Source organism: Gymnoscopelus microlampas (assembly GCF_963454915.1).
Source record: "Gymnoscopelus microlampas genome assembly, chromosome: 16".
NCBI lineage: Eukaryota > Metazoa > Chordata > Actinopteri > Myctophiformes > Myctophidae > Gymnoscopelus > Gymnoscopelus microlampas.
Genome location: NC_139953.1, coordinates 27,063,792 through 27,088,059, shown reverse-complemented (window position 1 = coordinate 27,088,059; position 24,268 = coordinate 27,063,792). Strand labels below are relative to the sequence as shown.

At 40.9% G+C, this 24,268-nt stretch overlaps 3 protein-coding genes across 5 annotated transcripts in view; 1 reads left to right on the top strand and 2 right to left on the bottom strand.

Annotated features, from left to right (window-relative positions):
- Positions 1-180: 180 nt before the first annotated feature.
- fam167ab (family with sequence similarity 167 member Ab) lies at positions 181-9,584 on the bottom strand. The gene is made up of 3 exons (XM_084081978.1): positions 9,392-9,584; positions 3,644-4,274; positions 181-630 (listed from the first exon to the last, which is right to left on the bottom strand). Exons 2-3 carry the CDS (start codon positions 4,007-4,009, stop codon positions 373-375), a joined length of 624 nt encoding a protein of 207 aa, XP_083938104.1. The 5' UTR covers positions 4,010-4,274; positions 9,392-9,584; the 3' UTR covers positions 181-372.
- Positions 9,585-10,239: 655 nt separating this feature from the next.
- On the bottom strand, positions 10,240-18,808 carry lca5 (lebercilin LCA5). Of its 2 annotated transcripts, none has more exons than XM_084082539.1 (9): positions 18,460-18,808; positions 16,812-17,242; positions 15,754-15,998; positions 14,904-15,209; positions 14,246-14,383; positions 14,024-14,120; positions 13,754-13,884; positions 13,339-13,525; positions 10,240-13,047 (listed from the first exon to the last, which is right to left on the bottom strand). In XM_084082539.1, exons 2-9 carry the CDS (start codon positions 17,215-17,217, stop codon positions 12,161-12,163), a joined length of 2,397 nt encoding a protein of 798 aa, XP_083938665.1. In that variant the 5' UTR covers positions 17,218-17,242; positions 18,460-18,808; the 3' UTR covers positions 10,240-12,160. The 2 variants fall into 2 exon arrangements, with proteins under 2 accessions (XP_083938665.1, XP_083938666.1); XM_084082540.1 differs by having other exon boundaries at positions 14,030-14,120.
- An 824-nt stretch (positions 18,809-19,632) lies between these two features.
- The window catches only part of sh3bgrl2 (SH3 domain binding glutamate-rich protein like 2), a 68,640-nt gene continuing 64,004 nt past the window's right edge, over positions 19,633-24,268 (top strand). For both annotated transcript variants that reach the window (XR_014602548.1, XM_084082392.1), the window contains exon 1: positions 19,633-19,881. Coding sequence is in view for 1 of the 2 variants with exons in the window: in XM_084082392.1 (XP_083938518.1) it covers positions 19,837-19,881 (45 nt within the window). In the remaining variant the exon portion in view is untranslated. The remainder of the gene's footprint in view (positions 19,882-24,268) is intronic.

Sequence of the window (24,268 nt, the reverse complement as noted above, 5' to 3'; positions counted from 1 at the left end):
GTCTACAATAGCTGCCTTTTATCTTAATTAACCACTTAAGCCCTATTCAAAAACATTTTATGCCTATAACATGCCCAAAATAGGGATGTCACGGTGAAAGTGGTTAAACATCAAAGCTACAGAATTTTAAATGTGCTTAATCAACTAAAACAACATTACATACAGTTCTTGTTTTAGTCATAGGGATTTTACAATGATATTTCATTCATAAGTTTGCCCTCATACTCCAAAACATTAATGTTATATTTTCATTCAAATATTAGTGTTTTGCCAATTATTTGGGGGCCCACTTGCAATATCCTCACGGCCCACCAATGGGCCCCCGGCCCACAGGTTGAGAACCACTGGTCTAAAGATGAGCGACTGGCACTGCTAGCAGAGTGAGAAGCGTCTGGAGTTGATGTTCATCTTGGTGACACCGATGAGACGCAGTGGGGCGGAGAGGCCTGGAGTGGCGGGACACTCGCACAGCAGATCTGACAGCTCGTCCCGTTCCTCCAGGACAAAAGTGGCATCGTTGAGCATTCGACGGTGCAGTTGGCACGCCTGTTCGATCTTCAGCTTGTTAATGTCAGTGCGGAGGCGCATGAGCTGTCTGGCCAACTGTTGGTCCTGCAAGCGCATCTCCGTCTGCAAAGAGAGTGGGAGGAAGGGAAGGGAGAAAGCAATGACAGAGAGAAATTGTGATTAAATAATATGCAGAGGAATTTCGCAATATACAATATAGCTTTCTGTAGCTCTGGTCCATAGCGTTAGAAGAAGTTCTCCTTAACGCTATGGTACTTTCCATTCTTTCCCCTCGCACCGCGGTAGCGCAGCCTCTCGTCTGTAGTAAAAATAAATAATACACTTTTGCTACTCACCAAAACAAAGACGGTTTTATGGAGTTGAAAGCCTACTCTACTAAGTGGGAACACTCGTAGCCCCCCACTTCACGTCTAAAATACACTTTTTGGCCAGAAAAGAAAATATTTCACCAGAAGGAAGAATCTGGTCAATAGGAAAATTCCATTGACCAGATCTGTAGAGGGCACTGTGGAGTAACCAAACACATTGTTTCCTTCCGGTGAAATATTTTCTTTTCTGGCCAAAAAGTGTATTTTAGACGTGAGGTGGGGGGCTCAGAGTGTTCCCACTTAGTAGAGTAGGCTTTCAACTCCATAAAACCGTTTTTGTTTTGGTGAGTAGCAAAAGCATATTTTTTAATTTGTACTACAGACAAGAGGCTGCGCTACCGTGGTGCGAGGGGAAAGAATGGAAAGTACCATAGCGTTAAGGAGAACTCCTTCTAACGCTATGGACCAGAGATAAGCTTTCTGTATATCAAGGCAAACTGTACTTATAGTCTAGTGTTTAGTCAAATCTGAAGTAATTAAACTCTGTGTGTTGGTTTGGTTTGTGTGTCCTCTTTTTTGTTTTAAGTTTAATGTATATGATAGAAATCCGCCTCACTGTCTAGTTGTGAGTAGGTGGAGTTGGGGTTACTCTGCAGCTAGTCTCGCGTGGTCAGACTGATGCCTCACACAATTTTCTACTCTGAAGCTAACTATCTTCATTAATTGGTGGGTGGGGTATGTCAGGGCACACCTGACATAGATATAGGCCCAAGTAGAAGGACCATATCCATTTTGTCTGTGGCGAGGAGATTGTGTTTGGAGAGAAAAAACACATTGCTGTTTGTGTTCATCTACCTGATGCATTATTAAGTAAGTTGTGTTCTGTTTATTTGAAGTTATGTTTCCTTTCTTGAGTATTTGTTGAGTTGGAAAATATTTATGCCAAAAGTCTATTTATGCCTTAGTTTGTTTGTGTTCATTGATTGTTACTGTTCTCTAGTTCAATCATCATTTCATCATATAATTTATCTGCATGGAGTTTAATAAAGACACCAACTATGTGAACTGGCACTCTGGTCCCCTGTGCTTTGATGTGCATGCTGATGTAGGGTTTATTGGTGACTAGCCATTCCACGGGTACCGCTCATAATTCCGACATCCCACTACTCCGACTACGTGGCTTCCGCGTGCGGTTAGGGTTAGGGTTAGGTATAGGGTTAGTAACCGTCAGAAAGGCGACATGTCGGCTTCCCGACATGTAACCCCATTCCACTTACCACCCAGCCTGCTATCGTTTACAGTATAAATTAATAAAGTAAACTTCCTGGAATGTACCCTAATGTACTGTATACCAGAGGCTATTTTTCAGAACGGATCGGTTTACTTTTTCAGCTTTTAGCTCCATTTCACAAATGATCAATCATTACGTCACACATAAGCTTAATAGAATCTGGGTTGAGAGAAAGTTCATGCCATGTATGTGAATGTGAAAAGAAATGTCACACTGGGGCATCCCCAATAAAAGCCACTTTGCACAAACGCTCATCATTGTTTTCCTGTCACTGTGTTTGTGCAAATATTTGTGGCCACGTACTGAGTCAATATTGGTCTGAATTCTAATACACTGAGAATATACTGTACTCCTTGCATGTTCAGGGTCCACATCATTAATCCAAGCATGCAAACTCTGAATGAATGTGCCACATAACTGTGCAGCATGAAAATGATTACACTTGCAGGAGCTGTTTATGAAGATGAATAGGATCCCTTATTCCTGTCAGTCACTCACATTCACTTGAACTTGAATGGCATTCTTTTCACAGCGATAGCACGCTGGATGTCATCTCTATTGTTCCACCCTAATTGGCTAATGAGCAGGAAGTAATTTTCTCTCCTGCATTTCAATAACCCTCAACTTCAACTTAATTGTCACATCAAGTTTACACCAGGTTGAAAGGAGTCGGTAAAATTATTTTGTGCAAGGTTACTACAAATTAGTTGCATTAAATAAAGAGTAAATAAATCAAATTCAATATGCATAAAGGTAACAATAATGGAATTGTGATATTAATGTGAACAAATAGACTGTGTTTGGTTTGGTCTATTTTGCACAATTGAAAGGGTTTTATTTGAAGTATATGAAACATATTACAATTTGTTTAATGATCATCAAGTTGCAGGTATCACATATTCTGTGATTGTGTCATTATTTAGCCATTTCTGTGATTTCTGGGTTTTTGTGCCTTCCAGCCTTAACTTGGCCTACACTGTGATGTACAAAGCATTTCAACCATCACTTCTGACACGCTTAAAGTTGAAACTTAAACTTACAGTTTGATAATCCTCCATTGGCTGCAATGTAATGTAATCAACACTAAAGCATGAAAGCTATGAGTGTTGTCTATTGCTGAGAAAAGGCAACAGTTAATCAAACTAATTTATTGAACTTATTTTAACCAATTTTCATTTTAATACAATGTATAGATTTTGCTGGACATTTTATTATTATTTTTTTCTCTTTTTTCTTGTCATTATAGGTGACAAGAATTTTCTACTCACAATATGTCACGATGCAAGGTGTTGTGAGCTTGTAGATTGTCTATTTTCTGTATTTTTGCACAACAGCGTTATAAGTATAAAATCGGTATACTTGGTTAATCAGACAAAAAAAACATTTTCCCATCGAGCCGTTGATATAAAAAACAGGCTTCTCAATTATTCAATTAATTGAAAAAGTTATATATGGAATAATCGCTAAGAAAATGATCGATAGTTGCAGCCCTGAATGACAGTAACCAAAGCCTTACCAGTTCCTTCCTGAGCCAGCTGAGAGCTTCATCAATATTCCCGAATGCCTTCAGGACTCCTGATGGCAACTTGCACTGAATGACTTCAGAACTCATTAGAGCCTCTTTGGGTTTGTCAGACTGCTCTTTAGGTCCCTCTTGCTCTGTCGGGAGCTGGCCTTGTTCAACTGCAGGATCTCGGAATATCTGGCTATCTAAGCGCGCTTTCCACTCCAAATAAGAGGGTCTCCTGGTCTCCAGTCTTAGTTTTTCTGTCAGGGCCTTCAAGGTCATCAGATGGTCATCTGCAGCTAATTCTTCGTCGTCTTCTTCCAGATCAACTCCACTGTCCACAGTGATGTGAGGAACTGAGGTTCCCTCCATCATTAATCTGCAAATTAAACACCACCTCTAAAAATCTGACTGGGTCAAGAAGAATGATCAAGTGGTATGTTCTTCATGGATTCCACAATTCCTTGTCAATTCTGATCACAAGCTAGGCTTCAGTGGTGTTGTTCTGATTACCTATATCTAAGTACAGTTCATTTTGATGGATACTGACGTAGCCCAAAGGTTATTGAGGAATCCCTCTCCAAACGTTTTGCAATGTGTCCCTTTGGAGTCTACAGGTTATTGTAGGTAACATTTGGACCTGTAACGGAAAGAAAGAAAATATGGAATGTTTTCATATTTGCTATTGCGTAGTCAAGCATGTTGCATAACACAATGAGGCATCTGACAAAAATGCTGAACCATAAGGCTTGTTCACATTTTATCGGATAAGATATGTGTCCAGAATCAAATGCAGTGGTCGACGACGTGATGCATCTAATCTCATCAACATACTTAGTCTGTATCATTAGGTCACCATACAGAATTTACAATGCATGCTTAGCTTACAAGATAGTACTAGTGCCTACACGGCATCTTCTGAGACGGCTGTCTATTCATTCATTGTTAACACCTGTTAGTATGTAAAAGGACCACACTGAGGAATACACCTCTGGTATCCCTACTGATTCTCACTTGACAGGAACAAGTCGTTTCTATAGCAACAACACACACACACACACACACGTGCGCGCGGCGCCGCGCGCGCGCGCACACACACACACACACACACACTGAAAATGAGTCAGCTTTTTTTTCTGCCTCCCATTCCTCAGGGCTTATACTTCAACACCCATACTGACAGTGGACTGATTGGTGGTACATTCACAGTTATAAATGAATCCTTGTATCAACAAGCTAAAAGCTAGACTAATGCCTTGTGACACTATCATGCATTTTAGATAAATAATAAGGGTAACGCAATGTGAAGTATTTTCTGGGCATTATGATGCATGGGTGAAATCTGGGTGAAATCAATTACTGTAGTTGTCACGGTCCGCTCCTCGGGCCGTGGACTTTGACTTTATTACTTAAAGCTTGTTATGCCCTTATTTGGTCATGGACACTTTAGGCCGGTTAGGCCAACGTTTATTATTTAGACCTTGAATATGCCAGTAGATGGTCGTGAACAGTTAAGGCCGATTAGGCCTAAAGTACATATTGTATGTTCTGAATATTGTTTGTTTCTGCATACTGCATGTGCTATACTGTATTGTATCTGTCATTCTGTTACTGCCTTTTGCAGTTGGTGTCCTGTGCTCTTACTTTGTAGTATGGTTTCCTGTCTGCCTTGTTTACTGTTTCCTGTCTTGTCACGCTTACTCTTGATTAGTTATGTTCTCCACCTGTGTCCTGCCTATCACAGTGTTGATTGTTTTGAGTTCACCTGCGTCCTGTTACTCCCCTGTCTATTTAAACCCTGTGTTGGCATTATGTTCTTGTTGGTCCGTAGACCATTGTCAAGTGAGTCCTGTGTTTGGCAGCTAGCCATTTTGAAGGTATTCTTACCTGTCTTTTTTAAACTGCCTGTTCGGCTCAATAAATACGTTAAGTTTATCCTGCATCCCTACTCGTCTGCTTTTGGGTCCTTCCCGTTACTCAACCCCGACAGTAGTCCTAGACTGACAAATTGAATAATGGATTTTATTGCAGTGGAGCCTTATATGTTATACTTTAAATGGAGATCTAGTAAAACCGATGATACTCAGCTTTATCTCCCCCAGAAACCAAATAACTAGTCTAAACTAGTCACCCTCATGAACTGTTTTGAGACATAAGAGTTGGATGGCACAACACTTCCTAGTTGAATGAAAGCAACTTTGAAGCAGCCACTGATTCCATCAAAAAGATAAAAAATGGTCTTGGCAACCTGCCCACGCTTGTTAAACCCCATGTCAAAATCCTTTGTGTGCTCTTTCATTCCGCCTTTAATTTGAAAAGCAGGTAAATGGGGTAGTAAAAGCCAGTTTCCTTGTGCTGTTGCCAAAATCAAGTCTTTTCTCTCTGTTCAAGGCCTTGGGGAGTCATCCACGCCCTCTTGGATTACTGCAATTCCCTGTACACAGTGACTAGTCAGTCGACCCTGTCCTGCCTGCAAATGGTCCAAAACGCTGCGGCCAGGCTCCAGGCGGGTACCAGGAAGAGGGAACAAATTACCCCTCTCCCCACTGGCTGCTAGAATGGTTTAAATACGATTTTAAGATTCTCCTGATTGTTTATTAAGCTCTAAAACTGGCCCCCACCTATATCGCTGAGCTTTGAACCCCTCCTTCAACTCCCAGGTTCCTCAGGTCTGACTTGGAGCTACTAGCTGTATTTTTATTGATGTTTTCTTATCTATTATTATTATTTTGTACTGTTTTTATTGATGATTGTTTATTCGTGCCTTTGAGCTTTATGTCTTGTTGTTTGTTTTTTTGTATTCGTGATTTTAGCTACCTCCTGGTCTTTACAGCACTTTTGGTCAATGAGAGTTGTCTTTAAATGTGCTCCATAAATACATTTGACTAGACTAGACTTTTAGATGAAATATAGGGAGATGAAAAAGAAAACTGAAAACTAAGCCATGCTGTGGCAACCATGACAGCGGCAGCGCAAACATTGAATCAGCTTCTGTTCCTCTCACCAACTTTTCAACCACTCACTATGTGGTTATACGGCTCAGTTGTTCCATAATGGGCACTGCAGACAAGTAGTGAAGTCATCGCCCTTGTATCTAATGATAGGCTTGGTTGTTTTGTAAGGTAAACCTCTCTCTGACTGTGCCGAGTAGCTGACTTATAAATGATTAGGGAATGGCTCCTCGCCTTTTTCTCTACAGGAATCGATGCTCCTCTGGAGGGCTGCCTTGTTATAGGAAAGCATTAGAGGAAAATCCATGGCACATGCATTTTTAAAGACATTGTATGAACTAAAAGAACATGCATGTGCAGGAAGGAAGTGATTTTGTTGGCAAACAGGAACTGCAGAGTAAAGATATGAGGAGAGGGGAATGTGTATGAATTAGTATGTGTAGAATATACTGTATGTCAGCACGTATACATAATCGTGAATCTCGTGCAGTCAAATGAAGAGGATCAGAAGCAGTTAATATTCCATTAACATAACATTAAGTATATTCCATCACATAACATTACAATACTGTAAATGACATGGTGGTTACAACCACTTCTTGTGCCATTGGCAGCAAGCACTTTCAAATAGACCAGCAGGAAATCTTCATCTTTTAATTAAGCCAAAAATTGCATCCTGAATATCAAATAGCAATTTGGGGCCAATAATGACACTAATGGGTCAAGGGCATGAAAGACCAATTCTTCCCATTATGTGTATTACAGTATGTATCTAGCATCCAAATCACCATCTTCCACTCATAACATTCCAATGATTTCATGGCTACTGACTGCAGGGTTGGATTGCTCGGCAACATCCAGTTCCGTTGGTTGCCACACCAATAAAATATATATTGGTGGGTTTTGGACTTTATGGACATGCCAAAATCTGGTCTGACTTACAATGTCTGGGTGTATTTCTATCTGGGACATGTAGTAGTCAGCATAACAAACATGACCGCGTTGTAATGGCTGTAGGCTCAATGTGTATCTTTCCAAATCCTCTCTACAACGTGACTTTTCTCTGGGCTGATTGAGAGGTGCTTTTCATACTTCAGTGTTTATTGTGCATTGACGCGCACTCAGTATCACATTCAATTAGCAATCAAATTCCCACAATGGAAAATAAGCATTTTTTCTTGATATCGGCATGTACAGCGAGTGGGATTCCCATCGTAATACATTACAGCAGTCATCTTCACCATACAACTGAGAGACTTAAAGCCTGAGTTTTACTTGGTTATGCTCGCACAGAAAATTGCAGATGTACAAGCTCACAATGTGTTGTGCCACCACCACAGTATAAAACAGGCTTCAGTGTTCTATTTTGTTAAGTAAGTCCAACCCTTTCAACCTGTAACCTAAACCATTCACAGCAGGAAGAAACAAAAGCCCATGGTTCTCAGTGTCAACAGGTGTTCTTTGGAAGAGTCAAGGTTGTAGGTTATTTAAAGGATGAGAAAACACATCTTTGTGCAGAATGCAGATGCAAAGATAAGAAACTGAAGCTTTTTTTTTGCCTTTACTGCCTTATAGCCTCCTTTCAAAAGTCACAAGAGCCATACTCATGTCATGTCATGTTCTATTTGAAGAACACATCAAGTTATATTCTATCTTGAGACATATTTTATTAGGCTACCACTATATATAGTTAAAAAAAAACTCCCTTACTCCTTAGAAGACTGCGTTTATGGAAAGACTAGGCCTACAGCAACTTCCAAAACCTGAATGAGGATAATAAACTGTGGTTACTGGCTATGATACAGTCGGTCATAGTTAAGTTATAGTTTTCTTCCCAGTAAACCATCCTGGTGTATTGAGTTTTCTCAGTCTTAACTGATGATTTTTTTGGAATAGATACATGAATAGAGCGCGTCTATCATTCACTCATTTGCATATGCAAAGAAAGGGAATTAGTCTCGCAGCAGTAGTCTAGTCTGTCAGTTTATTCTACACACCATGTGGATATTTTGGGCTCCTCGGGAAATAGCTACTGTAAGCATCATGGCTGTATTGTGTCATAGCCCAAAGACCATAACATGCAATTTGAGTGCAAGTTTAACTTAACGAAATAGCCTGTAGTAGAAGGCAGTGGTGAAGTACTGTACTTAAGTACAATTTTGAGGTAAATTTACTTTCCAATTTGGAATACTTTTACTTCTACTCCACTATATCTCAGAAGCAAATATTGTACTTTTACTCCACTACAATTATTTGAAAACGTTTAGTTACTAGTTACTTATAGGTTTTGATTATTATTACAAAACATACATTACCCACTTCTTCAGCCATACACATTTTGGCCATTTGAAAATAGCTGCTCAAGACACATTGTGAGCTTGTAGATCTGCTATTTTCAAACGATTTTTATACATTTTATACATTTGAAAAGTTGTGAAATGGGACCTTCTGCATAATGAGTACTTTCTACTTTTGGTACTTTAAAGTACATTTTATACCAATACTTTTACTCAAGTAATTTTTTTATTCCAGACTTTTAACAGAGTATTCTACATTGCAATATTGATACGTTTAATTAAGTAAAACATGTGAGTGCTTTTTACCACCACTAGTAGAAGGCTGACACATCACCACCCCAGTTAACTGTGGCGCATGCATGCCACATCTGTTGTATGCTAAATTGCTAATAGACATCAATTAAATCAAATATATTCTGGATTTCAAGATATCATTTCAAGGTTTGCCAATCTGTAAAATTGGATAATTGCGATCATGCGAACGGTTATTGTTTCGTTATTGTCTGTACCTGCAGGATTCTTCGCGTTGCGCAGTCGAACTTCTAGGCTGTGTCACTCTGTCTTGATCCACATCAGCCTCATCAGGGGAAGATGATGTGAGATCTGCGCTGCCTAGGAGCCACCATGATATGAATATGATCCTATCCTGTGATCCTTCCTGCACATTCCCGCTTCAGTCCGGCTGTCCTGTCGGTCCACTTGTTTTTGAACACATGCAGGGACCGGAGGAGGGGCCGTTAGGTTGCGTCAGGTTGTGGTTGCTTGGAGACGTCGCAGGAATCCCTGGCTATACCAGACTCCCAGTGGTGGAAAGTAACTAAGTACATGTACTCAAGTACTGTACTTAAGTACAATTTGGAGTTGTTGTTTTTTTACTTTACTGGAGTATTTCCAATTTTCAGTACTTTCACTTCTATTCCACTACATCTCAGAGGTAAATATTGTACTTTTACTCCACTACAATTATTGGGAAAATTTATAGTTACTAGTTGCTTGTAGATATAAATGATTATATCATAAAACATACATGAACCACTTCAGTCCTATTTTATACATGAAAATAGCAGATCTACAAGCTCACAACTTGTCCAATCATGACGCATTGTGTTGTGAGCTTGTAGATCTGCTATTTTAAAGTAGTACTTTTACAGTTGGTACTTTAAGTATATTTTGATGCCAATACTTTTGTACTTTTACTCAAGTAACATTTTGAACACAGGCCTTTTACTTAATAACAGACTAAACCGAATATTTTATATTGTGGTATTGCTACTTAAGAAATATCTGAGTACTTCTACCACTGATCCCTAGCTATCCCAGACTCCCTAATGATATTTCTGCTGCAATTGCGCCACGGTCAGGCAACGGTTTCACTTTATTATTTTAATTCATCAAAACGCAACAAATGACGTTTTACAAACAACGATGCTAGTTGTACAAAAAGTAAAAACAAACAAACACAAAACAAAAAAAGTAAGACGTAAATATTCACAACTTAATCAGATAAAAAAAGAAACGTTTCCATTGGCCCCACATTCTATGCAGGTAGCCTATAGGGTATGTTTAATTATTCCAGAAACAAAATAACATAAATAAAATGTGGATAGCAGAACACCCATTTTGTCCATACAAATCACCCAGGTAGCCAATAAAATATAAATAACTGACTCCATCCATTTCAACAACTAGTTTGCAGTTTGTTTTTGATTGTCTGAAATCAGGAGCAAATGGTAGGCTACTGATATCAACATTACACTATCAACACTAAAACAACTATCTTCCACTTTCCTGTAGGTTACACACAAATATGAGTGTACAAGATTTGAACTCCTGTTCTTTAATAGTTCCACATTTGGCAGAGCATTACCTTGTTTCCATATGTATAAATATTAAGAATAGCTAGAGATGCATTTTATTTATTAGGTGTCGTAAGAGATATATGCCAGGAGAAAACAAGCCCTTCCAGTCCTTTAAGTCTAAAACAACAGAACGTGTTCTCAACATAATATTGTCCTATACATGTGAAACATACATTTAAATACCACTCACTATACATTCTTATTAGATGACATACTCCAAGTCTGCACCATGAAGATTACTGCATTCATGACTCTCAAACTCCTAATTTCACACAGAAACGTCTAACATTGAAATAATGAAATATACAGTATATTGATAGCTATACTGTAGGTGCAAGAAACATTAAACCGAATCACAGGTTTGAAAGGTAATGCACTCCCAGAAAATGTTGGGCAGCAACATATTACTAAGTAATGTATTACTGTAATACTTTCCCCAGTAATAAGTAGTTTAAGGGACTATAATTGTCAAGTGTAATTATTATTCATCAAAGTACCTCTCCATTAGAGTTACCAGAACACACTTTGGTGTGTGTGTGTGTGTGTGTGTGTGTGTGTGTGTGTGTGTGTGTGTGTGTGTGTGTGTGTGTGTGTGTGTGTGTGTGTGTGTGTGTGTGTGTGTGTGTGTGTGTGTGTGTGTGTGTGTGTGTGTGTGTGTGTGTGTGTGTGTGTGTGTGGTTTCAAAGAAAGAAATGTGTGCAATTTGGCTCATTGGTGATTCCTCCCATGAGGAGGTGGAACTATTGTGGTGGAACTATTGTTCCAATAAAGTGCTAAACAGGTTTTCTTGTACATAACTTGTGGGGTGGGTAGCAAAATGTATATATTACTATAATGAGTAACATAACTATTTACTTTTTATATAACAATGAAAGTAATATTATTACTTTTAAAAATAGTAATAAGTAAATAAGTCACTTTTTACACTTCCTGAGTAACTTGGCCAACACTGCTCCCAGAGACAACAACTCAATGTATTTCATACCCATAAACTGATCTGAAGATATTAAAACAAAATACATTACTCTTATAAGCCATATTACTTTGTCTTTCACATATAATGATGTAAACATGAATGTACGCTCTTTTACCTGAGTACATAGATATGGCAACCATATATATTTTATCATTCAGAACTTTCTTCATATTTATATCAGTTTACATCATATGGATTTCAGATACATGACTTGTTCAACTTGTAGTAATGTTGAAATGATTGTCAATTTGTTCAACTTGTAGTAATGTTGAAATGATTGTCAATTTGTCATTACAGTGAATATAAATGAAACTCACATCCAGTGGTGCTGTATTAAGTTTAGCTTCATCAGAAGCAATGACAGCCTCCACCTACAATCACAGCGAATCACAATATCACCTCCAGACAGCACGAGTTGTGCTTAAACGTCCAATCAGAGCAAATCACAAAGTGAGCTCCTCGATGTCGTCATCGAACGAGGCGATAGCGCGGACCGTGGGCTTGCTCTGGGCTACATGCAGGGTGCCCAGCATGGGTGCTGGGGGGGTGGCGGGGGCAGGTGACAATGAGTTGAAGTTTAACAGTCCCTCCCTTCTTGCGCGTATCCCATTGGTGGTGGGAGGGCTACTGAGAACCTCCATCTTATTGGAGGCGGTGTTGTCGGTGACGGGCGTGGCCAGGGCTCCGAACAGCTGCTGCATCAGGTTTGACTTCCTGTCCTTCCCCTCCCCTCTGTCCCTGTCTTTCTCCATCCCTCGGACTCCGCTGACCCCTATTGGCTCTAAGGTGGAGTCCCTGTCCTCTCTGGGAGGAGGTGGAGGTGGAGGTGGAGGGAAGCCGGAGGAGCTTCGAGCGGCCGGGCGTCCGAAGGATGGGGCGTAGCTTCCAAATGCCATGTCCTCATTGGAGGTTTGAGCCCGCGTGCCTCTCCTCCCAACCCCGAATGTTCCCGCTCCACCGTCTATGGCCACGCTCCTCCTACCCCCTTCCCGGCTCCCGGCGCCCGCGCGCAAACTCGACTCCTCTGGTTCCGTGAAGCTGAAGATGGCAGGGTTCTGGTTCCTTGATTCGGTAAAGCGAGGTGGGGACTGGACTGCGGTACCGCCGACACCGGACTGGGAAAGGCTGGACTCGGTCTCGGTGAACACAGGGTCCTGCAGAAGCTGGTTCTGACCGTCTATCTCATGCATCCTGGCCAGGAGCTGCTCTTTCTTATACCGTTCCTCCTCTGCCACATGCTGAGTGGACGGAGGCTCGCGGCCGTTCCTCCTGTTCTCTTCGTCCTTCCGGTTCAAAGTGTTTCCACCCTCCTCCTTCTCTTTCTGCCGGCCTGTGGAAATAGTGGTGTGTTTAATTCAAGTTTAATGTTTTAATAAGAAATCTCCACAACATATCAGTCAAAGAAACATCTGTATCAACCAAAGAAACCTCTATATCAACCAAATAAACTTTGGGCTTAAGCAGAGCCACACCTGAACTGATGGCATCTACCCTTTACATTTTCGAGGAATAAAGTCATTAAAGTTGACCATCTGCTGTACTGACACTATGAGAACGTTTGTCCTAGTCAGTCAGTGCATGACGCACCTGAGCAAAAAATATGGTGCCTGTACAAGCTTACCGTCTCTTAGTGTCCTGGCTTTCGCCTCCAAGGCATTCAATTCCCTGTCTAGTGGCCGTTTCTTGTCTTTCTCCCGCTCTCTCTCCTTGCCATTTTCCCGTTCCACACCTTTCCTCCTCTGCTGTTCCCGCTCTAGAGCCTTCCTTTCCTCCGTTTCACTCTGTTTTCTGTCCACCTCGTCGAGCTCCTGTAGAGGAAAGTAAGAGAGGGGGCAAAAAAAACTTATTTCAGTGATAGAGTAAGATTAATCAGACTAATCAATGTAGTTAATTATAAAATAATTAGTATTTTAACAATGGATAGAGGGGGCCATGTACAGATCCCTGGGAGGAGTCAATGAATAATTATTTTAACAGAAGGCTGAAATGTGGGCACTGGGCAGTGAAGATGGAGCCTAGAAGTAGACAAACTTTACCTTGAGCGATAGGTAGCCATTGGGCGCCTGTTCGTTGTTGCCATCAGGCGTGATGGGTGGAGGGGTGGGGAAGTCCAGACTGGACATCCCGTCTTCTGTCTGCACTGCCTTGGTGCTGTTCCTACTGGAGACTATAGTATGTGGGACAAACATCCATCATTTCCCACAAGTCCCTTCAAAACCATCCCAGGAAATGATGCAGCATCTGTGACAATATAAACAGCTTACGCTCAAACAACTCATAACCAACAACTATGCACCACAACAAACCTGTACTTTTTATGTCGCTGTCATTATCTTTTCTAGATGTGGGCTTCACCATGCGGTTGGCATAGATGTTTCTGGAATCCAGCTCTCTCTCTTTCTCCTGATAGGGACGGAAATTACATTATTATAATGGAGAATTAGCCAGTTCATACTATGAATCTGTGTGCGCACAAAGATGTATGCAAGTGAGTATTTGTGTGCACATATTTCTATGCATGTGTATACCTTGAGTTTGCTGCCCAGTCGTGTAAGATCTTCCTGCAGAGCCATGATCGCATCCTGAGCGTTGACATACTTCCTTTTCTCTGCAGAAAGCTGCCTCTGGTAACTACTGCTGCTGAGCTCCATGCTGCGTTCCAGCTCCTACAAACACACATGCACGCACACACCAATCTGTGATGTCAGTCATCTACAACATCAATGCTTTGACCTCAGTCATCTCCATACTTGGGCAAGGTTTTAGTCCGATCCAGCCGCCACTGATTCCAAATATCAACTAAAAAATACAAGGAACGTGGCGCTAATTAATCAGTCCAGCGTTTTGCGAGATTAGCCCCGGACACACACACACACACACACACACACAGACCCACAGACCCATTTCTGGATGGCACACCTCGCCTCCTACAGAGCCACGGCATAAAAAAGATAGATAAAAAAAAGAAGATAGTCTACTAAACAGCATAGCCTCCCTGTCCAAATCTTTAGCTATCGATAGTAAGCTACTACTCACAGATTGTGAAGAAATAGGCTGGCTACTTGTGTGCATGTTGCATCAATGTTGCATGCATAGATTTTCAACTATGATTCAACTTTAACGCTCTTCGTGCATACATTACATACAGACAAACCCTATTACAGGCCACGCTGTAGAGGGCATCACCTTTATCTTGCGTTCTCCCTCCAGGGTTTGTGTCTTTTGTTCCTCCAGCTGGCGGCTCAGCTCCTCCCTGGGTCCGAGCTCCCGCTGCTCGGCCAGCTTCTTCAGCCGGGCGCCGGCCGCCTGGCTCCTCTGCAGCCGCTCATCGCTGGACTTGAGCTGTCGCTCCACCACCCTCTCACGCTCCTGTGCCCGCCGCAGCCGCTCACGCAACGCGTGTGTCTCGTTGTTGTGGCGAGACAGCAGCTGGGTGATCTGGCTCTCAGTGTCATCATAGTGGTGCAGGGCCTTCTCCTGACGTACCTGGAGCTGAAGGAGGGTTGGAAGAGAGATGGATGTTTTAAAATGATAATTATTATATTAAACTCTTACAGAGGGAGAAATAAAGACAGAATAATTAGATCTTCCAAGTCCCTTAAAAAGTGTTTTTACAGCATTTCTTAGGATAAACTTTCTTATCATTTGCATGTGTTTGTGTCCATCTTCAAAATAACTAATTATATACTCAGCAGCTCACAATGTTGCTTCATCTTACATGAGGCTGCATTGTTTATCAAAAGTTTATCATTTACCAAGCACTTACGAACTGAACTGATCACCCGCCCCCCATTAATGATAAACTATACATACTATTCCTGGCAGTAAAAAGAGACAGGAAACTGAGGGCAGAGAGGGGCATGACATGGAACACAGGTATTCAAGCCATAATCGAACCGAGGATGCTGCAGCTATATGAAGGATGCACGTGGTGCCCTCATGCAGGAGGTCTTTAACAGCGATTCAACCAAAGCTCATAAATACACAGCAAAATTCTGAGGATTAATAGAACTCTGCAAGTCCAAAGTTGAGATACCTGTCTCAGGATGCGGTTTTCCTTCTGTACTTCGTCGGTGCGCAGCTGCAGCTCAGCGAGGGAGTTTCGCAGCTCGTTGATTTTCAGCAGACGAGCCGACAGCAGGCGCTTGGTGACCAAGTCCAGGTCTTTCGAGGGCGCCGTGGAGTCTTTGCTCTGAGAGCGCACCCCCAATCGATGCTGCTGGGAGTGGGTCCCACCGCCAGGACGCTGCAGGCGAGGCGCACCCCGACGCGCCACAGCCGCTGCGAGACAGGGGAACAGAGCGCATAAATAATGAACATAATATTTTTTCTTTTGGGGATGGTTAATAGACAACATTAACTGATGGCATCGACATAAAAGTGCATCTGAATGGATGTACCTGGGGATAGACAAGATTATGCACAATAACTGATAATGTAGCCCCCAAAAAACGGCGGTGAGATTGATCAAACTTTAACAACTTTCATCAACTAAGCCTATATTCATTACAAAGATAATCAATACATTTTCCGACCTCTTTTCTAAACCATCCTAATGGGAATAATGAAAATCCTGCGTTTCGTGACTCAAAACTGAACGCATTAAATTGCTTGTCATGTGCACTTCATATTCATCAGTACCAAAGATCCTTAATATACCAAGATAGCCTGTCGCACCCCTCGCCACTAGTATAGCCTACGAAAACTGGTACACAAAATGGTCTCCTAATTGATCATGGTTGTCTCTCCCCAACCCCAACCCACCCCCTCACCCTATTCACTTCTCCTTTGGAATTAAGAGATTCACTACCTACTTCCACCAAAAGGGGTGGGGGCCCATGTTACACAGATACAGGAGATCAATCGAAGTTTGCGAGTCTTCCTTTTCCATTGTCTTTGTCAGTAGTGTAAGACGTGGGTTCTCACATTCTTCCCAGATGCCACAATACTGGAAATGAGTGCTATGCTGCCATCTACTGGAAAGTCAACTACATTTCAAAAACAAATGTTTGACTGATGGCCACAATAGTCGAATTCATGAATTGATTGCTATTGATTGATTGTGTGTGTCTGCGTTCCTGGTGCTTTACCCACCTTTCTTGTAGCAGGGGCTGTTAGTTATCTTCTTGGCCTGCCCCCCTCTGGGTGGAGATGGGGATGGTGTCCTGGACCGAGAGTATGGTGAAAGTGAGCGCTCAGAAAGTGACTCATTCTCATAGTTATCAGAATAAAATGACCTGCTGCTTCTCCGTCTTTCTTCATCTGACATCCTATCCCGGTCTGGGTCTGGATCGGGATCCCAGATCCGGGTTTTGGACCTGTCCAAAGCAGAGCTCTCCTTTTCATCAGCGTCCCGGTTCTTGTCCCGATGGCTACTGCTACGTTTTGTACTTTGGAATGATGACGCTTGAGAATTTTTCCCTGCGGTCCGCAGGGAATGTCGACTTTGTTCAGCATCCCGGTTGTCTTCGTAGGTGTGGGTGGTGTTTTCTGATTCCATGACTTTTTGGCTTGTTCTGGAAACACTTTATGGATGGAAAAAGAGGAAATTACACACACAAGGTCGCAAATAAACATATTTAATTAATAATCAAACAACAGATACTATTTTGCATTAATTACAATAACAAGGGCATGTTACCCACTAAGTACTGTACAACTGGGCATTAAATATCCTAGCGACGACTTAAGTTCATCATCTGTTCTGGACAAAGAAGAGTAAAGTTATTTAAATATGCTGCCAAAACTGTAATAAGAAGCTGGGCCAACTGGCTTGCTTGCTATTATAGTGTGCGTCTTGGTCACTAAGCGACTGAACATGAGAAGCGGAACTTTCCATGAGGGTCAATGATGTATTATAGCACTGATCCTCTCTGCTGCTGCCACTGATTGCACACAAATGATGGGTGCTCTGATGACTTATTGAGAGGCCAGATCATTTGTTGCTAAGCACACAGGGCATGCACAGATTAGACTTGACATTAAATTCAAGGCTAAGTGCTTGATGTTGTACCTGAGTTACTGTACTTAGCACTGCCTAATTGTCTTCTTTGCACTGTATTTGCTTGACTGTTGTTGTTGTTGTTGTTGTTGTTGTTGTTATTGTTGATGATGAAGACTGACTAGACTTCATGCCATTTATTTTATTCCACTTTGTTTAGGTTCTGGCCTGGATAAGAACGTCTATAATGCCTAAATAATCACGTCATCGTTATTCTCCTATTCTCGATCATCACGCAAAATCTTAACCCATCTTGGAATATTATATTTAAATGTGTAGTTTAAAAAAATGCAATGGTGTAAACAAAACAAAAAAATACACTGTATGAGCAGCTGTTGTACTGCTGGTGACTTCAGTCACTAGCCACACAACAAGCTGCTCATAAAATTCCTGTTTTTGTTTTTGTTGTGTTTAATCCCATCTGTCACCGAAGTTCAGTGACAGATGGGATTAAACACAACAGGCCGTCTTCTGGCAACAGGCACATTGCTGGATGTCAATAAATCATGTAAACCCCATTACACTCTATGTCATAATTAGTAGAAGATCACATCTCCAAAGTTAAAGTGAATTGAATACAGCTGGTTGAGAGTAACTGCATTCAAACCTCTCTTTGACAGGAACTAACGTGTTATTAGCTAATATAACGTAAGCTGCTGCCTAGCATGAAACACTAAAAACTAGCGGCTATCATCAACAGGTGGAAATGTGTTATAGACAGCATATTCACCAGCAACCAACCTTTTCCGTATTCAGCTTCACTCTTCGACCCCCTGGCAGTCCTCTTTGTTCCGTATAAACGCGTTACATTAGTAAATAAGCATGTTGGCTGGACTAGCCGTTGTTAAAAAAGCCTCTACAACAACAAAGCTAGCAGCATAGCCAGCTAAATGACCAAACTAGCAGTTACTTTTAACGTTATCCACACACATGACTGGCCCTCCCCTTACTTAATTCAGCGATTGGATCGTGATGAATGTTTTTAGAATATGTGGTATTTTACGATCCTATAATTAAAAGAGTCGCAAAAGCGGAGTGTGAGCCCACGCCTAGTCCTTCACTGTCCTGGCCCTATGGCTCTATGGCTGTCACCGACGCTACTCCATGGCAACGGCTAGCTGCGTTCCGTTGCACTTCTGGGCTGGCACCACCAGGGGGAGACGGGATAGGTGGGCACTTGTAAGTTGGGCTATTTTGTCCAAAATGTAGAAAAAATAAATACTTGAAAAATTGTCTTTAAGTAAGTAATGGAAAGTATACATGATGTGAACATGCACGGTACATCATTATCAGACTAAATGTTATCCTTCAACTTCTTTTGTATGCCCCAAAATGACTGGATATACAGGTGTTGTAGCAATTTGTAGCTATTGTAGAATATTAGACCTTAATTGTCGAATGTTCAAGCATGTTCTAATCATGCATATACTTTACTTTACTTAAAAACATTTTCCAAATATATATATTTTTTTTAACATTTTGGAAAAAATAGCCAATTTAACACCGAGGTGCCCACTCTTCCTTGGTGCCCACCTATCCTGTTACCCACCACGGAGGCGCTGTTACAATAACTGTTCGATAAAGCTCAAATAATTTGAGGAAAACAACATTATTATTATAATTTATTATTTTTATTATTATTTTGTTAAATAAATAAATATAATACAAATACCAAATCATTTGAACATGCACACAAAGCGATATGAAATTCATGATAGCAACTGTTACTGTTTATAATTATATTACACAATGAAAGAAACAAAATCGATTAAAAACAATATATACAAATGTACGGTATGTAGTTAAAGAACTACATTTCCCGTCATCCCTCGGATCAAGGTTACTAGTACTGATAATGACGACAGAAGACCAGCTGGAGGAGTGAAGCTCAGTAGTTGATTCAGACAGCTGAAACGCACTGAGCACCGTGTTATTGTCATGATTCATGCCACAGTAGTATAAATATTAGAGACGCACACGCACCTCCATCTGAATGACAGTCTCCGTGGACGTGAAAGGGAAACGCATATCGTGTTTATTGGAGCTGATGTTTCCTTAGAACGAATCAGTAAAAAAAAAGAGACTTTGCTTGTTGCGTGGCGTTGATTTAGGATTAAAATGGTCATCAAGGTTTACATCGCCTCTTCCACTGGCTCTGTGGCGGTGAGTATATAGCTTTAGATCGTATGGGCGTTGTGATTTAATCTGAGTGATATATGGCTTATGTAAAACAAGGACATCTGTAAAAATCCTGTTTATACAGGGAAGGAACAAACAGAGGAGTGTTTATGTTTAAGTGCGAGCTAGATGCGCGCAGAGATAAACTAATCACTGTGCCATAACAGACCGTGTGGAAGAAAGTACTCACATTTGTTTACTCAGTAAAGTATCAATACTGCAATGTAGAAATATCTGTTACAAGTAAAAGTCCGGTAATCAAAATTTACTTCAGTAAAAGTACAAAAGTATTGTCATCAAAATATACTTACCAAAAGTAAAAGTACTCATTATGCAGAATGTCCCATTTCAAGTTTTCAAATGTACAAACATCCTTAGAAAATAGCAGATCTACAAGCTCACAATGTGGTGCATCATGAGCTTGTAGATAGGCTGTTTTCAAATGGCCGAAATATATATATAGGGCTGAAGTGGTTAATGTATATTTTGTATTGATGATAATCAAAATCTACAAAATACCTAATAACTAACGTTTTCAAATGATTATAGGGAGTAAAAGTACAATATTTGCCTCTGAGATGTAGGGGAGTAGCTGGTACTGAAATTTGGAAATACTCCAGTAAAGTAAAAATACCTCAAAATTGTATTTAAGTACAGTACCTAGTTAATGTACTCATTTACTTTACCCCATTGCTAATCACTGTGCACCTCGCTCAATGTATGTAGGCTACTACTAGACACTTTACATATTTTCTTTGAAATATAGCCATATTAATTGAATAATATTTGTTGGGAAATGTTTGTGTCAAAACTGCTGGAGATAGTGAGTGAAAGTGAGAGATAAGAGATGCAACAACTTATTGCACAAAAGGCCAGTCTTCATGAAGCACAGGGTACCATAGAGTTATGACAGACCTACAGATTAGTTTTAATTTAATTATTCCATGCATTTATCAATTATAACCAATAATATGTAATATGAGGTTTTACACCTAGTCGAGATGTCAGGCATTGCTCTTCTGCAGGGTTTTTTGCTGCTTTGTTTTACGTTTATCACTTTTTTTTACAGGCAGTGCAAAGTGCATGTTTCATGTGCAAACAAGTAAATATTCGGCGTTTTGTTCTTAACCAGTAGCCTTTGTATATTGCCTAGAGGGGTATATACTATGCTATGCTACAGTATACTATACTAAAAGATCTACTGTCAGTAGTTTGGTTGTTTCCTTATGCGTCAACACATGCACACAATCTGACATGCACGCAAACACATCACATTACTAAAGTGTTTTCTCTATTTTAAATCAAAGGTGTTCAGTATTTCTGGTTGGACATTCTCCAGGCTCTTATCTTTAGCCCATATGGGGGTTGATGTTATAGAGTGGGAGCAGATTGAATTCTTAAAGTCTTAGGTAATAGCACAAATGAGTAATATATTTAGTTTATCATGCTCACTTGTGTCTGGAGTGGGGCAACACAATCTTTTATTGTTTACAAAGGAGTTATTTTTAATCCTATGACACACACATACACCTCACACACACACTCATGTACACTTGAATAGGGAGGCTGTTCGGGAAAACGGGTCAGCTCCGTGTTAGTGATGGTGAGCTCATGTGAAATGCAATTTTCAGCTCTGTTGAATTGAATTAGAGGTGAAACTGCATTAAAGAGGAAATATGGGAGGTGACAGGCATTCCTCATTTGATTTAAAACCTGCAAACTGGATGTGTGTGTTTGTGTCTTGGGTCTGGCTAACTTAGGAAGAGAGAACAGCAAAGTGAAAGAGGCAGAGAGAGAGAGAGGGAGAGAGAGGCGCGCATGAGAGAGAGAACAACTAATCAAAAGAAATGCGGCGCCACAGTTCCCAGATTAATGAGAGCAGATTAGTGAGGCAGAAATCATCGGTCCACAATGAATGAAGTGCAATGTCATCCCCTCCACTACTCGCCACAAAATCCACAGTTTCAATGTTTATCTCCGTGCAATCACAAACCTCTCTCTTTCACTATCATGCTGTGTGCACGTACGCACGCACGATGCTTAATCCATGCATCAGAGTAGTACCAAAACAATGCTTGTATCATTGTGTAGTCAAGCAGTGTATGTTTTACACATATGTATGTATTCACGCTAATCTGAATACATCCTTCTCTTGACATAAAATCACTCCCACTCACCAGGGGCACCTCTTTCATTATTTACACACATGCTGTCTGTTCAGCTTGGGGCTACAGTAGATGCTTGGTGTGTTTATAGACACTCAAGCAACTGTTGGTATGTTTTAACTTCTCACCTGAACAAAATATCTGTATCCATATAAAAATGTCTATATGTCCTTGCAGATTGTTATTTACAGTTTCTGTCGGTCAAGGGTCCAATTACTGCTGTTTTATGGTAATATACTGATAGTGAGACGCTATTTCAAAAGACAATAGATGTCTGGCATGCTGTTATTGTATTGTATTGTTTGGGTGTTTGAGTGTCTACTCTAAACTAAGGATTATTCAGAGCAATCCTCTGACAATCCTTTGTGTTTAAGGCAGAACAATAGCCTCATTGTAGGCAGCACCATCCTTAAAACAAAACACGCACATGCTCATACCCACACACAGACCATACAGTACATCCTCATCTGGGTTTGGTCTCTGCAAACTATGTACTTCTTGCAGAGGAGGCTTTTTGATGGGACATCATCATTTTAGTTAAATGTAGTGAATGGTAAAGCAGAGGAATTGGTAGAACTTGTGTCTCCATAAATGGAATGTGTTCATAATCACTGTGAAAGCTTCCGTATAGATAGAATTATTGAATGCACACAAGTGGAATACACAAATGATTATAGGATAGGATATTTCTCACAATGCTTGTGATTTGTGAGATGATTTTGTTCCTGGGAAGAAAGGGGATGATCCACCAACCCACCCTGCTCTCTCAACATGATCACTGGCGTCAGTAGAGCACAGGAAGTGTGTGTGTGTGTGTGTGTGTGTGTGTGTGTGTGTGTGTGTGTGTGTGTGTGTGTGTGTGTGTGTGTGTGTGTGTGTGTGTGTGTGTGTGTGTGTGTGTGTGTGTGTGTGTGTGTGTGTGTGTGTGTGTGTGTGTGTGTGTGTGTGTGTGTGTTAATAACCCATGAGAAGCGTGGGAGTTTTCCATCTCTTCAGACATCACCATATGAGGATGTATATTTTCTCAAACTCACAAACACAAATCCAAACAGTTTCCCTGCACACATGGTTTATGTGTACAGTTGTCATACCATCTTGAAGAACACCGTTGGGCCTGACTGTAACTTTAAGATCTGGTTATTTCAACTCAAGCCAAAAATATGAGTCCCTTTGAAGTTCTCTCTAGTTTAGTATTTAGGACCCAGGCCCGCACTTTCTAAGGGAGATATTAATGCCTATGTGCTTTCTGCTAAACCAGCTAACTCCACCAAAGGGGGGTGAAGTTAGCTGGTTTTCTCTAACCAGCTAACTCCAGGCTCCACACCTTTTTGACCTCCAACCTCATTGTGAGCTTGGAGGCCCATTCAGCTGTTCTTATCAATAATGAACAAAACCTCCTAGTTAGCTGGTTTCTGTCTGACAGCAGAGATGTACAATACAGGGCAAACTATAAATCAAACAAATAAAACGAAGTGCTACAAGAATAGACAGATATCATGTTTACTGTCAACTGGTCCAATGCAGTACAGATGAAAACATGACAAGAAATATGTCAGCATTGAAAAGTAGCTTAGATGTGCCACTCCTGTAATCTAGTCATGTTGATCTAAAACTAGATTAAAGAAATGGAAAAAGGATGGCTTCAAAACCCAAGGTCCCCCGATAATGCCCACATTACAGTCTAGACAGAGACAATGGAATCAATATTGTGCACTATGTGTGCGTGATGTGCCTTTGCACAGCATGTGCATTGTGAACCCATGTAGCTGTGTGAGCTTACCGTCTGTCATTACAGGAGTGTATTAAACATGTGACCCCATGGCAAAGCAAGACCAATATACAGTAGGATGTCACGTACAGTCTACAGATAAGCACACTGCATGGGAAATCATACACAGGAAAATCTGCAGTGTTAATTTAGCCATGTCAGAATTGCACAGGGAATAGGGCAGGTTGAATGAACTAAAGGATTTTGTTAATGATATCATAAAGCAGTGGTTCTCAAAGTGGGGTCCGGGGACCCCTGGAGGTCCTTGAGGGGTTTTCCGGTCTACAAGCTCACTTGTGAAAAAGATATAGGTGGGAGTCCGTGGCCAAATACTAATTGAGATGAAAAAGTTTTAGAACCTGACTGTCATAAAGTATATATTCTCAGGCCTGTTATGATAATGTATTCATTAATTAACTCCATTACCTTCTTTTGACCC

What these genes read in the sequence shown, in the direction of transcription:
- lca5 (XM_084082539.1), bottom strand. Translation starts at nt 17,217, where the DNA reads ATGGAATCAGAAAACACCACCCACACCTACGAAGACAACCGGGATGCT. An exon ending in CAGCCCCTGCTACAAGAAAG is followed by an intron (nt 15,999 to 16,811) that starts GTGGGTAAAGCA and finishes CCTGTCTCGCAG; the next exon opens with CGGCTGTGGCGCGTCGGGGT. An exon ending in CAGCGACATAAAAAGTACAG is followed by an intron (nt 13,885 to 14,023) that starts GTTTGTTGTGGT and finishes CACATACTATAG; the next exon opens with TCTCCAGTAGGAACAGCACC.
- fam167ab (XM_084081978.1), bottom strand. Translation starts at nt 4,009, where the DNA reads ATGATGGAGGGAACCTCAGTTCCTCACATCACTGTGGACAGTGGAGTT. An exon ending in GCTGGCTCAGGAAGGAACTG is followed by an intron (nt 631 to 3,643) that starts GTAAGGCTTTGG and finishes CTCTCTTTGCAG; the next exon opens with ACGGAGATGCGCTTGCAGGA.